Genomic DNA, 13,997 nt, shown 5'->3' on the forward strand with positions numbered 1-13,997 from the left:
TGGATCTCATTGTAGTCGTTGGCGTCTATTAGGTGACACTTGCGTCTGTCTAATGTGACCGATCCATCCCCTGCACAAAACTTGTTTTCCAGTTTTTGTAATGGAAAAGAAAAGTAGAACTCCTAAAGCGGATGTGCCACAGGCTTCTTCATAGCCTTCTAAAAAGAGACCGCAGCATATCTCATGTCTGGTTTCGGCAGCACCTTACACCCCCCTGCTGACCTACAATGGCGTCCATTGCATTTAGTCAAGCGGTTAAGATTAACAAAAAATTGCATGAGCTAATATCGCCTCCAGATGTGAACATGGCCTAGATGTATTAGATATACGCGGCCAATTCATCACTTTGAATTTTTTGTTATAATTTTTCTGTCTTTTTGTTGTTGCTGACTTTGCACCATACGTATTAAAATGGGTGCAAAATGCATGATGACTGGATACAAAATATGAGCTGTTTAGGGTTTTTTTTTCTGCCCTGTTAGGTTTTTTTTGCCACTGTTTAGAGTTAAAAGTTTCACGATCTTATCAATAAGCATTAAAATGTGGTATGTTAGTGAGCAGGAGCACAATTCATCCAAATACGGATGTTATTCTTAATCTTGTCCTCACGACCTCTGTGCGTGTTTTTTTTTTTTTTTTTTTTTTTTTAGTTACCGGCATCTTCCCAAATAAAAATTTAAATGAAACTTGCTTTGCACTTTTAAAAGGGGACTGGAGTACAATGGCGTGAAAATTTAGCAACTTTTTTAAAAAGTTGCAAATTAACCGATAACATCTGGAATTGACCAATCAAGTTCACATTGAAAAGAAAAGTGGCAACCCACTATAAAAAGAGGCACAATAAGATAATGAAGTCAGGGGTGGGCGGGACAACAATAATAAAAGGAGCAACAACAATAATAGATGACAAAAATAAAAGGTGTGAATTCAAAAATGAGTTTTCCGCCTCCTGATATAATTCTATATTCTACCATGTTTTTCAAAATGGTGCATGAAATTGGCGCAAAATGTAAATATTCCACCAGAAAGTATGTAAGTATGGTATATGGCTAAGGTCCTAGTTGAGTCAGAAGCGCTAGTAGAACTTTTTCACTTAGTTCCAAACTGATAGCAGTTTGGGGAAGTATGGTGGAGGGGGTTAACTTTTCCATTTGCCCACATAAACCTGTGTTCGGATCTCCTGTAATACGTGTCCGCTGGGCTCCGCAATCCTCCGGGGTTCCCAGATCTGTTTGCACTGTTTCTATGGTTGCTGTATCCTATTGGGATTTCTTCTATAATAACCATAGTAATATACATAAAACTCCTCCTGACAGTATAACAGGCATCCGAGTATAGATGTAACACACAATGGCGGTATAATACAATATCGGAGCTTTTTCTTGTAGATCTCTGGCTTTTTCTTATATTTTTTCCTCTTCCTCGCTCTCCGCAGGTTGCCAGGCTTCTCATGCAGCACGGCTGTGATGTGAATCTGTGTGACAAGCAAGGCAGGACCCCTCTCATGGTCGCTGCATGTGAGGGGCATTGTGGCACCGTGGAGTTCCTTCTGTCAGAGGGTGAGAAAATGTCTTCTCTGTAAAGAAACGGCATGCAAAAATACAATACCATAAAATCCTAAGTCAATCGCAAGGTTGGGGTCTCGAGCCGAAGGGTCATGGGGTGGGGGAATGTATATTCTAACATACTGCATGGGGTCAGATACTTTCCGACTTTAGGAGGTTGAAAAATAATTGCTTATCACTTTAGAAGCTAATTTAACCCCTTTTTCAGTAGTCAGCATCAACACCGCCACCTGCTGGTAATATGCTCGTATTGCACCCTGTCTAAGTAAACGTTTGCTCATGAGGACATAGGTTTTGAAAGATTTGGCTTTTTTTATTTTGACTGCACAGAAAATATTATAATTGTGCAGTAAATAAATGGTCAGCACTACAAATCTCAGAAACCAGTATGTGCATATGGTGATAAGTTACAGGTTGGGCCAACTTCTTTGGATCTCTGGGGATCTCCGCAATCTGTACGATATTCTATAGCTTATTGGATAACTCTCTATTAAGGGAAAACCCATTAAAGGAGTATGTGAAAGTTGTGTGGCGGTCATAATCATTCCTCACACCTAGTTTTATGTAAGAAAAAGCTGGATTCGGGAAAAAAGTTTAAAAAAAAAAAAAAAAAAAAGACTCCAGATTACTTTAAAGGGAGTCTGTCATTACAAAATGACTGTTCAAACCCAGCACAGTTGTTTTGTGCACCCTTGGTGTGGCCAAGCTGTTCAGTTCACCTTCCCACCCGCTTCATTTCCATTTATCTCTACTCCTGTCAATCAGGGAAAACGATGGTAGATATAGATGTAGAAGGTGCAATGAACCGCTAAAGCCACGCTGAGGGTGCACTAAGTGACTGTGCTTGGTTTGAACAGTCATTGTGTGCTCTCAGACGATGGAAGGATGACTTTCCTGATGATCTCTCCCCAGGGGCGGACATTGCGGCACTGGACAAAGAAGGCTTGACCGCTCTCAGCTGGGCTTGCCTGAAGGGCCACAAAGCGGTTGTCCAGTGCTTAGTGGAAAGAGGCTCCACCATTGACCAGATGGACAGAAATGGCCGCACACCGCTGGATTTGGCTGCTTTCTATGGAGATGCTGAGATTGTAAGTGAACAGCTAGATATTTCCATAACTCACATATGTTAAGAGGACCATTGCGATAGATGAGCGTTCACTGCAGCGCTGGAAACACACGGACCCCGCTACTGAACATCATAAGTAATCCTACGGTTACATATTGCGCGGGTGGCAGCATCCCTGCGCTCGTAGCTCCGGCAGTACCAGGGATACATGCCTATGCATTTTGAAGAGGAATGCCCTTTATGTTCTTCTGCAGGGGATGAGCACATCTTCTGTTACCCATGATAGAGGTTTTAACTCTGTCTTTTTCTGGCTGCCGATGTGGGAGCTACAGATATTGCGCAGAAGCTGCATTCCCGTCATCACACACCCGTCTACAGGATTGGAGATTACGTCCTCCCTCACATTTGCACGGAGAGGCGATAAAGTGGAATTTTCTGCAGCTCTTAAGAAATCTGGGTGCTATTTTCCGGACGTTTTGTAGATTGCGTGTGATGGATGGTTGGGTTTGGCGCTTTTATTTCATGCCAACATATCAGAAACATGGAAACGGTCCGGGAAGGGACGGCTCATGTTATCGGTCACCTCTGTTCTGGCTGCTGCTGTATGCATCAGAGAAAGTGTTTCCGCAGCATAATTTCTCACATCTATAGTATGATTGATTGTAGTACCCAAGGGGTTGTCCAGGACTTTATCATTGATGGCCTATCCTTGGGATCACTGTCTGATCGGTGGGGTTGTGACCTCCTGGTGTCAGCGGCCTCCAAAATTGCTCAATTACAGAGCTGCACAGCTCCGTCAATGAAATAGTGGCCGGGTACTACACTTTAGTTTACTATACAAATCAATAATTGGTGGATGTGCAGTACTCGGCCGTGCCCAAAATTCCATTGATGAAGCTTTGCTGAGCAGTTCCAGCCGACACCAGGAACAGCTGATCGGTGGGGTTACCGGGTGTCGCACCCGCACCGATCAGACATTTGATGACCTGTCCTAAGGATAGGCCAACAATATAGAAGTCCCAGACCACCTCTTTAAATGTGGGGGATCCAGCTGAAATTAATTTAAAAACAGATTTGCGGTGGCCATGAGCCTTTAATCGATATGGTAAGGTTTGGCTAATCTCAAGTAATAAAACATCTAAAGTGGGGGGAAAAAATGAAGCAACTTTGCAAATGGTCGTATATAAAAATCACTCTGTCTGCAGCTCTTAGGCAGAGTTATGAGTCTCCATGGTAACAGACTACAAACCAACCCTGTGTAGTTGGATCATGGCTGCAGTTTAAAAAACAAAAACAAAAACAAACTGTACTTCCCTTGTCTTACTGGGTCCTTCGCCAGGTCTGTCGCTGCTCCCGATGTCTGTGATAGTCTGTAGCACTGACGTTACATTGACAGCGCTGCGATTTTGATGGTTCGAGCCACTCAGATATGGAGCATACAAATTGCCTACAGCTCTGCATGACCATAACGGACGCAGCGAGCAACAGCAGAGGTTTTGCCCAGACTGATGGAAGAAAATAATTGTATTAGTAAAACCAACTGCAGCCAGGGGATTTCCTATACCGAAAAACCCTTTTTAACCTACTGAATACACTAGGAGGAGAGTATGACTGCAGGACCAGACTACACAGTTTATTTGTAGTCTGTTACCATGGAGACCCACAACTTTTAATTTTTTAAGACCAGAAGCAGAAAGAGCCAGGTCAGTGCCTTAATAATCCAGATTTCTGATATCTAATCCCTATTTATCTGAATGTTTTGCTGTACTGAATGCTTATTCTGCTTTGGTATTATTTGTATATCTGATGCGCCGCACTAGAAGGCCGGTGGTTATATCTGTGTGATGGAATGTTTGCCCGGGTTGATCTTCCTCGTTGTTTATGTTCATCTCTGTGTTACTAATCTGTTTAGGTGCAGTATTTGGTTGATAACGGAGCGATGATTGAACACGTGGACTACAGCGGGATGAGACCTTTGGATCGAGCGATCGGCTGTCGAAACACAGCGGTGGTTGTGACGTTACTTAGAAAAGGAGCCAAATTAGGTGACGATTTTATTGCAACTAATACAAGTGTGTGATAAGAGCTTCACATTTACCATCATAATTGATGCATGTCAAAGAGTTTACAAAACCGATTTGACACACTCTCTCTTTTTATCTCTCTCTCTGACTTTCCTTCTTTCTTTCTCTTTTTTACTCTTTCTCTCTCGCTCTTTCTTTCTCTCTTTCTCACTCTTTCTCACTCTCTCTCTTTCTCTCTCTCTTTCGCTGTAGGGGTATGTAGCAAATACCCCATAGTTTTTCACCATCACTCATGGAGGGTCCTAAGAAAACACAAAGGGCCACTTAGGTGCCAATTGAACTGTTTACATTTCTTACAGGGATTTTTCTTGACTTTTCAAGACCGAAGAGATTGTTATAAAATAAGAAAATAGTCATTAATTACTGCTGCAATCACTCACTGCTCCGGTCTACCGGGAATGATGACATCCCATCCAGACAGTCATATGACTGTCACGGCCACGGATCGGCAGCAGGGTTGGGCTCGTGACCCTGTGCATGTCTTAGATTTTACCAATGATGGTGTACACACATTATCACACATCCTCTTTGTATTTAGTACCAAATATAAACACAAAGGAGAAGTGGAAATGGCCCTGACTGATATAATGCTCTGCGATCTCTTCTTACTAATGTTGGTTAATGGCCCGGCTTCCTGACACGGTCTGTAGCCAGTGATGAACGACGTGTGCATGGTCCCATTATGCTCTATATAACCTTCGTGTCTGTCGATCCCACAGTGCCGCAATCAGTCAGACTGCCTGACATGAAGCCACATTTGGAGGAAGTTGATGTCATTTCCTTCTCAGCTTCCTTATTGTATTAGGGACATCTGTCGTATCCTTCCATAGTCACATTAGCGCCCACCCTTAACCTCCATAGGAAGCGTTATGTGGTCAGGTCAGATGATGGATCTTGGTTTATGTAATGTACAACCATCAAAGCTGCTGTTTTATGGACGTAGTGACCCATACATTTTTTTTTTTATGGGAGGGACCTGTGCGCTCCCTGGAGCTTGGACATTGGCATAATCCAGATATAAGCATGAGAACTCTCTGCTGAATGTTCACTTGGTAGACTACTCACCTGCCCAACAACCCTTTCTGTGTGAGCTCATCGCCAAGCGTTAATGAGTTTTCAATTGGAAAGTTAGGAGAAAGTTGATGCCGGACTCCTCCATCTTCGGCTTATTTCTCATGAAAACAAAAGGATCGGCCGTTGAATTTCCAGTGATGTTGGGGGATAGTCAGGAGACTGACACCTTCCCATACACCTTAGATGGCTGTCGGCCAAACGATGGTCCAGCTCTCTCATACACAGGAGCACTTGCTTGGCTGAGCGCTCTTGTGTTATTGATCAGTTAGCCAGATATCAGATATTTCTATTGGTGGCGTAGAGAACAAAATGATCAGAAGTCTGAAATCTGTCATGACGTATCCTCCTCATCTGTCAGGGACCCATATACACATTAAACTGTTTTCATAAATAGTCTATATTGATGGGTTTGGCTGAAGTTGGTCTAATGTGCCTGGAGACCTTTAGGGCTTGGTGGGTAATCTTGTCTATAATGGGACCCAATCGGTGCCATGTATTAATTATATTACTGTTTCATTAATAACTTGGGTACCAACATTCCTTACTCTGCCTGTATTCAATCCTTTTTCCTCCTTTCTATAGGAAATGCAGCATGGGCAATGGCCACTTCTAAGCCAGACATCCTAATCATTCTCCTACAGAAATTAATGGATGAAGGCAATATATTGTACAGAGTAAGTTGTCTGCTAAAATGTCAGATCAATAAAATGGATCCATTAAGAATATAATGCCTTTCTGAAGGAGGATTGGCACCCAGAGCCAGTATTTCCACCATTGTGGTCATCATATGGACTGTCAAATACAGCCATCTGCCCCCAACCTTTATCCGAGCTATAAAAAGTGAATTCTTAATTTGGGACCACCACATATGTATTAAAGTGAAGATAGCTGGCTAGAGCGTCTTTCTCTGGAGGACCCAGCACGTCTGTGCGTTACATTGACTGCCTGTTGATTTAGATGGGCAACATGTAATGCTTCATTTTTCCTGTGGGGAAAGACTGCAGGAGAAATCAAATACTTGCCAGGATTTACTAGACATACTGTAATTGATTTATTTTCCAGGGACTCTTCCATCAAACATTCATTTTTATTTTTTTTTACTTAAGACAACCCCTAAAGGTGTCCGACCTCCAAAATATAGGAAATCCATTCTTCCCGTGCAAATGTCAAAAGTTGTGAATTTATTTGGTTTCTCCTTCCTGACATTGATTTTGTTTCCTGCAGAAGGGAAAGATGAAGGAAGCGGCCCAGCGGTATCAGTACGCACTTAGAAAGTTTCCCCGAGAAGGATTGGGAGAAGAGATGAAAGCCTTTAATGAGCTGCGCGTCTCTCTCTACTTGAACCTGTCCAGATGTCGCCGAAAAATGAATGTAAGAAAAAAAAGTTTTGCGCCGTTTTCTACTTTCTGCAGATTGTTAAACAGCAATATATGCAGATTTATGCTCTTGTCTCCACAGAGATAAGTGTCCATAGGAGTCCATTACATTGTACATATTGAGATGCATTGTATGTAGTTGCTGGGGAAAAGTCATCATTATTGGAGAGGAAAGGCATGCCTTGGGTTGCTTGTTAAAGAGGGTAGAAGAAAATGACAAAAAAACCCTCCTTTTTTCCAGAAATGGAGCCACACCTGTGTATAGGTTGTGTCTGGTATTGCAGCTCTGGCTCATTAAAGCAAGTAGTGCTGAACTGCATTACCAGACACAACCCATGTAGTGTGGTGACGCTGTTTTTGGAGGAATGGAGTCTTTTTTTTTTTTTTAAATTCTCTATGGCCCCTATTTTGTAGTGAAGTGTTAACTCTGTGGAAGGGCAGGTGAGGTCATGCTGATTGTTTTACAGGAGGAAGCAGGTACATCACTCACCCATTTACAGGATGACTCGCCAATCATTAGTGTTTGGAAGGGGCCTCAGGTATGAGATCCTTGTGCCCCCCCGTCTTTGAGACTTGCCTTGTTGGGATTGGATCATACGTTAATACCGCCCCTACGTCACTAATACGCGTGCTGTAATACTCTGTACTTTATATTAACATTGTCCCTTGCTGTGGTTACAAAGTACGCCAAATTAAAAATACAACATGACCCTCTTCTCGTAGGACTTTGGCATGGCGGAAGAGTTTGCAAGTAAGGCCCTAGAACTGAAACCAAACTGCTACGAAGCTTATTATGCAAGGGCAAGAGCAAAGCGAAACAGCAGGTAAGTCTCTAACTATATAGCGAATGGTTTCTTTACGGTTTCTTTTGCGTGACCCAAAGAGATTCTTTGCCAAGGTAGTTTACTCCTTTTTGAAGGGGTTGTCCAGGCTTGTGCTGTTAAGATTCTCTAGAATTGGGCAGGTGTGACCCCAAGTATGCGATTTGCATATTTGCAGTCAGGTGCCGACTAGACGTGCAGACATTTCTTGTCGGAATGTGTCCGAAGTATGCAAATCAGACAGTCACGGTCAAATGACCTCCCACTGCCGTCACTGGAGTATTCTGATAGTGTGTACTGTGCATGCAGTAAGGATTCACAAGTCTGCTGTCACATAGAGTAACGGCAGACTTGTGCCCCAAGCCTGGACAATCCCTTTTAGGTGTATTCTGATGGCTTCCTATTCCTTGACCCTACTGATGGCATCTGTTAGAGACATGTCCCACCTCGATCGCTCCCATTGCATCTGTGTGCATATTGGGGGTGGCTGCCTTATTTTGGAGAGGAGGTTGCATTTATGCGCAGGTTTCTCTGTTCTTTTGTATGGGAGTTACTCGTGTAGTGACTCCCACAGAAATGCGCAGCTAACTCTCCATTGATTTACTTGATGTGGTGGACAGGGGATGCACCCATTTTGGAGAGAAGTGCACGTCCGAAGGGTGATCTTATTGATATGTCTAAGATCAGAATACAGCTATAAAAATATAATCCTGGCATCTTGATGATCCTTCTACCATGTTACCACAGCCAAAATGGCCATTGTGAAGGAATTTTTTTTTGTCTATAGGAGTGTTCTGATGAGTTACATTTACTGCTTTGTGCTCCCTTTTAGGCAATTTGTTGCTGCTCTTGCCGATCTTCACGAATCTTTGAAATTGTGCCCCAACAACCAGGAAGTAGGACGACTTTTAGCCCGTGTAGAAGAAGAGTTCAAACAGCATCAAAGGTCACAACAGCAGAAGCAATTCCAGCCACCACCACCACCACCAAGCAATGACTCCGATCAGGAAGATGAGGCGATTGAGGAAGGGCTGGACAGCCATCTCAATTTTGAAGATATTCAAGAGGAAGAATGTGAAAGTTCTGATAAACTCCCAGGAAACTTGAAACCACAAGATTTATCAAACCACAATCGAGTGACGGAACATGGTCCTCAAAAGCACCGTTCTGAAACTGCTGATGAACTATCTGGGAAGGGTGTATGCCTACAGCAAGCATTAGTACAAAGACCAGCAAAACAGGCGCAGATAGTGAAAACCAATCAGCACATGAATTCCTTGCAATCCATGACGAGATCTGGGAACAGTTTTTCCACTCCGAAGAATTTAGTTCCTTCTAACTTTGTACCTTCAAGCCCACTTCCATTGAGACAGTCTTCCAACCAAGCCAGTTTGCGAAGTGCTAATGCAGATGCCACACAGTGTGTATCATCTCGTGGTCCTGTGTACAGTGAGAAGCTTCCCTCCGGACATGCCAACAACTTCCAGCCATACAAGTCCTCTGGCTCCTTTGTTTCTAAAACTTCAGAAAGATATGTGGGCCTCTCTCCACCTCCAGAGACCCAATCAAATATTGAAAAAACAATTGGAACAGAAGGCAAAAGGATAGGCACACACGGCTTGACTTCAAGCAGTAGTTTTTCCGAAGGTGTTAAAATACCAGATGTACGAAGCAAAGAAAATAAGACCAGCCAAACCCTTAGTGCAACCGACCATAGACCGCGAAACATACCCTTTATGGGAATTATGGACAAAACCGCTAGATCCTTCCAGCAAAACACTCAACCTGGTCGAAATTGGCAAAACCAGACCATGGATGTGAACACAAGCCCTCCCGGGCCTGGAAACTTGGAGAAGTTCCCTACCAGGCAGGCAAATGTGTACAGAAATCAAAATAAAACCATACCAAATGTATTTGGAGGAGTTGCCCAAAATGGGGTTCACGCTAAGGACAATGAGGAAGGAAAGCCTCCAGCATCCAGCCTCACTCAGGATCTTAGAACGGCCAAGGCGGTCAACCAGTCCTACCAAGAAGCCATGTTGAGGTCACAATCTCTACTCGTTAAAGACTCAAATTTAAGCTCATTGTCTTCTACAAAACCAAAGCGATCATTCATAGAATCCAATGTGTGATCCACTGATTTAGGAAAAACGGACATTGAAGGGCTCAAGTGAGAGTCAACTTCTCTGCTGTACAAAGGCTGCTCTCATTCACAACCGCTAATTTACTGTTGGCTGCTTTATCTTTCATTTCCTTGTGTGAACAAAGATAAAGCAAAATTCTGTTTGATCGATGGGAACCATTTACCACATTCTGGATAAACATTTCCTGGAAATAAAACGCTTAACTTGGCTTTAATTGCTGTGTGAACATGGCTGGCACCGGAGTGAAGTTCTAGCCAAAAATTCTAGTAGAGGCTGCTGGTCAGTGTCAAGGAATATATAGGAGGTGCATGATAACAGCTTTGGGCTCGGCAGACGGAAATAAAACTGAACTGTTAGGCATTGGTGATTCCACTAGATTCCATATCTTTCACTGCCGGGTGCAGCATAAGGACTCCCAAGAACTGTGGAGGAACTTTTCCATAACTTGGTCTTCAGGACATTACCAAATCTCAATGGACAATGTATAAAAGTAAAAAAATGCAAGCTTTGCCTTGATCTGTACAGAATAGACCACTCTTTATGCCTTTAACAATACCCTGTACCGTAACAAATGGCAACCAGATACGTCTGGCCTTATAATCGATTGGCCTTGATTAGCACAAGGTGCATTAAAATTGATTGCAATTTATAACATAGGACACACTTTCCACCAGAACCATCGGCCCCGCGTATATCTGACTGCCTTGTGTCACAGTACTGCACTACTTGCTTTTTTTTTTTTTTTTTTTTTTAAAACTGGTGCAAGAGTAAAAGGTGCTGTTGTCCATAGCCGCTGGATTGGCCATTTTAAATGGGTTTTCCAGGAGTACATTGATAGGTTAGTATAGCCCATTAATGGAGGTCTGGAGGAGTGTAGGTCCAACCACCTGGGATCTGTAGAATAAAAACTGATGTTCAAATGTGTTTGAAACCTGTATAAAACTTTTTAACTTTAATCAAAGGTGCCGCAAACCTCCTGGTATTGATCACTTCCGGCTGCTTTGTATATATTGGGGCTGGCTGACTTTGCTCAACTTTAAATTGAGCCAAAGATTCGAAGAACCCTGGTCCAGTGGCTACGTAATTCCTTATGGTGGCTGGACCAGAGCCCTGTGAGCCTTCTACTCCCTGCAGCATCTCTGGCCCATCTTCTGGTTAGTCGATTCCCACAATGGCCCAATGCACCACAACATTATGGCAGATCGGGGTCCGCTATTCCTAAGCGGTTCCCGAGATGTCTCATGGTGTAGGAGGTGCACAGTGCTTTGGCCCGGTGGCCATAGACTACCAATGTGGCTGAAAGAGTCAAGTAAAGAGATTCTCAGGACCCTAACTTTAATGGCTAAGCCAACCCTTTTTTTGGTGTGTGCATCAGCTAAATTGCCCCCTTCTATGTACATGTATCTGCCAGGCTAAAGGGGGCAGGCTGCATAACTCCCCAACCCTACAATATTTGTCAGTCCCTGTCCATACACCAGCTGTAGTAGATATTGAAAAAAAACAAAAAAAACTGCCCGCCCCCGCCCCCCCCGTGTCGCTCTGCCCGCCCCCGCCCCCCCGTGTCGCTCTGCCCGCCCCCGCCCCCCCCGTGTCGCTCTGCCCGCCCCCCCCCCCTGTCTCGCTCTGCCCACCATTCATCAAATCCTGAAGGCAAAGCCCTTTAGTTTTGTTTTATTTAGTGCTGGACAACCCCTTTTAGACAGCCAATGAGCACTGGTTGTAGGGGGTTCCTCCTGTATCTCTCAGGATTGCCCTGTAATGGATCTAGTTAGATTTATGGGGTTGTGTAAAATGCATTTTTCTACAGCAGATCGTAACTGGAATATCAGTGTTATACAATATTGTCATGGTGCCTTTTTAAAAAAAACTCCCTATTTTTCTGTGTTGAACTGTATATGATGATTGAGTAGCAGTGCGTATTTATTGTGTGTTCAAATGGTGCCTTATATGACCACTTAAAGGGAACGAGACGACCCAAATTCTAGTTTGTCCCCATCCAAAGTTTATAAACGAGGGCAATGAGCGGCCTTTGAAGGGCAGATTGTCGTAACGCGAGTTCTTAACTCCAAGGTCGACCTTATATAGCCACGTAAATGAATGTTTTACCAGTCTGATATATTTTATATAGAGGGGTCATATTAGGTCGTAATATAACCTTTGACCAGAATTTGTGTTTCACATGTATATACTGTAACTTTTTTTGAAGCTACGACCTTGCTGGTTTTTTGCACTGAGTTTAATGTATAACTATGGCAAAGTATCAGTCCTAACAGTTATCGCACTTTATTCCGGTTTTGTATAAAACACCTTTAAGGTGCTATCTTAGAGGATAATTGTACATTTAAGAAAAAAGGTACAGGGAGTGTTATAATGTACGGGGGGATGGTGATATTACTTTGCGGCCAACAAGCTTATAGGGTAAGCTGACATTTGTCAGTTCACTAGAAACCAGCGAACGTCCACATTTTAGATCCTGCAACAATTATTTAGAATATCTTTCTAGCATTAATTGCTTTTTATTTCAGCTCGAAGTCTCCTGTGTAGACGTAAGAGATGAGCTATAAAATTCTGACTTCCAGCAGCCACCACTAGAGGGAGTGCTGCATAATAGAGTTGAATGTGCGGTGAGCTCCCTCTAGTGGTGGATGAATGCAGCCAAAATTTTTAGCATTTAAAGGGGTTGTCCACTTATGGGGGGGGACTTTTTTTTTTTTTTGGCTTAAATGCATGGAAGTGAAGCTAAAAATAAATGTTGATATGGGTTTCATTTATTATTTTGCAAAATTTGACATAAAGGCTCTTTATTTTGCAGTTCTCAACTTTGATGTAGTCTGCGTTCCATAAATCAGCTGAGAGAGGAGCTTGTAAAATAATAGCATACAGTTGGGGTCTGCAATAAAGATTAGATAGCTGTAGGCTGAACAATTTGTCCCGACACCTAATTTTTCGGGCTCCCTCCCCCATATACAGGAGTGCGCCTTTGCTCTGTAGTAGGGACACTCAGCAAGACTTATCTTTAAGATCGATTGGCTGATGAATTTCAGCATACCGGGTCATTCATTCATCTGACTGGGAAGAGTCAGGTCTCCCCCATACAAATTAGACATGAATATCAGCCCGTTAGGTCAACTTTCATCTAATTTGTATGGGAACATTTACAAACCTTGCTGTCAGACCGAGCTCACTGACTGATTCTCAGTTAACTCATTCCACAGCCAGCAACAGCTAAATCAAAACAGAAAGATATAGGAGGCAATCTATGCTACATTTTTGATGAAACTAAATTTCAAAAATGAATTAGCCTAAAATACTACATGCATTTAAGTTAAATAATAAAAAATCCTCAAAGGTGAGCAACCCCTTTAATACTTTCCATATCTGGGGATTTGGGTCATAGATGTTGAACTCTGCATTTTGGCTATTTGTACAGTAGATCTGGCCTAGTGGGATCCTGGTGATCCGCAGATGTTGGGTTTTCAGGCAGAAACCTCACGTTAAGATTATTTTGAGTTTCTTCTGGAGCAATGGATGGGAATTTCTCACTCTCTGTATTTTAGTGAATTGTTTAAGGTTCCTGCTACATTAAGACGGATCGTACCTGTAATATGTCGCATCAGTGTAAAAATGTTAACGAGACCTTCACCAGTTCAGTATGTTACCATATAGCTTATTTATTATGATGGTTTCCTTTCTCTTATTTCGGTCTGTAACTGTCCTTTGCACATCTACTGTATTTCCTTAAGGAATTAAAAAATATATCATTTTATGATAAAACTGTGTGGCTGGACCGTGTCTGTCCACCGGCAATATCCTGCTAGTAGCGGAATCGGTATGGTCGGAGCTTTCAGAGAATATTTACCACATTTG

At 42.8% G+C, this 13,997-nt stretch overlaps 1 protein-coding gene across 4 annotated transcripts in view; it reads left to right on the forward strand.

Moving 5' to 3' along the window:
- TANC1 (tetratricopeptide repeat, ankyrin repeat and coiled-coil containing 1) overlaps nucleotides 1–13,904 on the forward strand; it is a 205,838-nt gene extending 191,934 nt beyond the window's left edge. For all 4 annotated transcript variants that reach the window (XM_073545686.1, XM_073545684.1, XM_073545688.1 and 1 more), the window contains 7 exons: nucleotides 1,436–1,559; nucleotides 2,478–2,653; nucleotides 4,544–4,676; nucleotides 6,372–6,463; nucleotides 7,014–7,160; nucleotides 7,889–7,989; nucleotides 8,819–13,904. In XM_073545686.1, the coding sequence (XP_073401787.1) occupies nucleotides 1,436–1,559; nucleotides 2,478–2,653; nucleotides 4,544–4,676; nucleotides 6,372–6,463; nucleotides 7,014–7,160; nucleotides 7,889–7,989; nucleotides 8,819–10,118 (2,073 nt within the window). In that variant the 3' untranslated portion in view covers nucleotides 10,119–13,904. The remainder of the gene's footprint in view (nucleotides 1–1,435; nucleotides 1,560–2,477; nucleotides 2,654–4,543; nucleotides 4,677–6,371; nucleotides 6,464–7,013; nucleotides 7,161–7,888; nucleotides 7,990–8,818) is intronic.
- The last annotated feature ends 93 nt before the right edge of the window (nucleotides 13,905–13,997 follow it).

The sequence above is a fragment of the Dendrobates tinctorius genome, unplaced genomic scaffold, assembly GCF_039654945.1.
Source record: "Dendrobates tinctorius isolate UK_male_01 unplaced genomic scaffold, ASM3965494v1 ptg000143l, whole genome shotgun sequence".
NCBI lineage: Eukaryota > Metazoa > Chordata > Amphibia > Anura > Dendrobatidae > Dendrobates > Dendrobates tinctorius.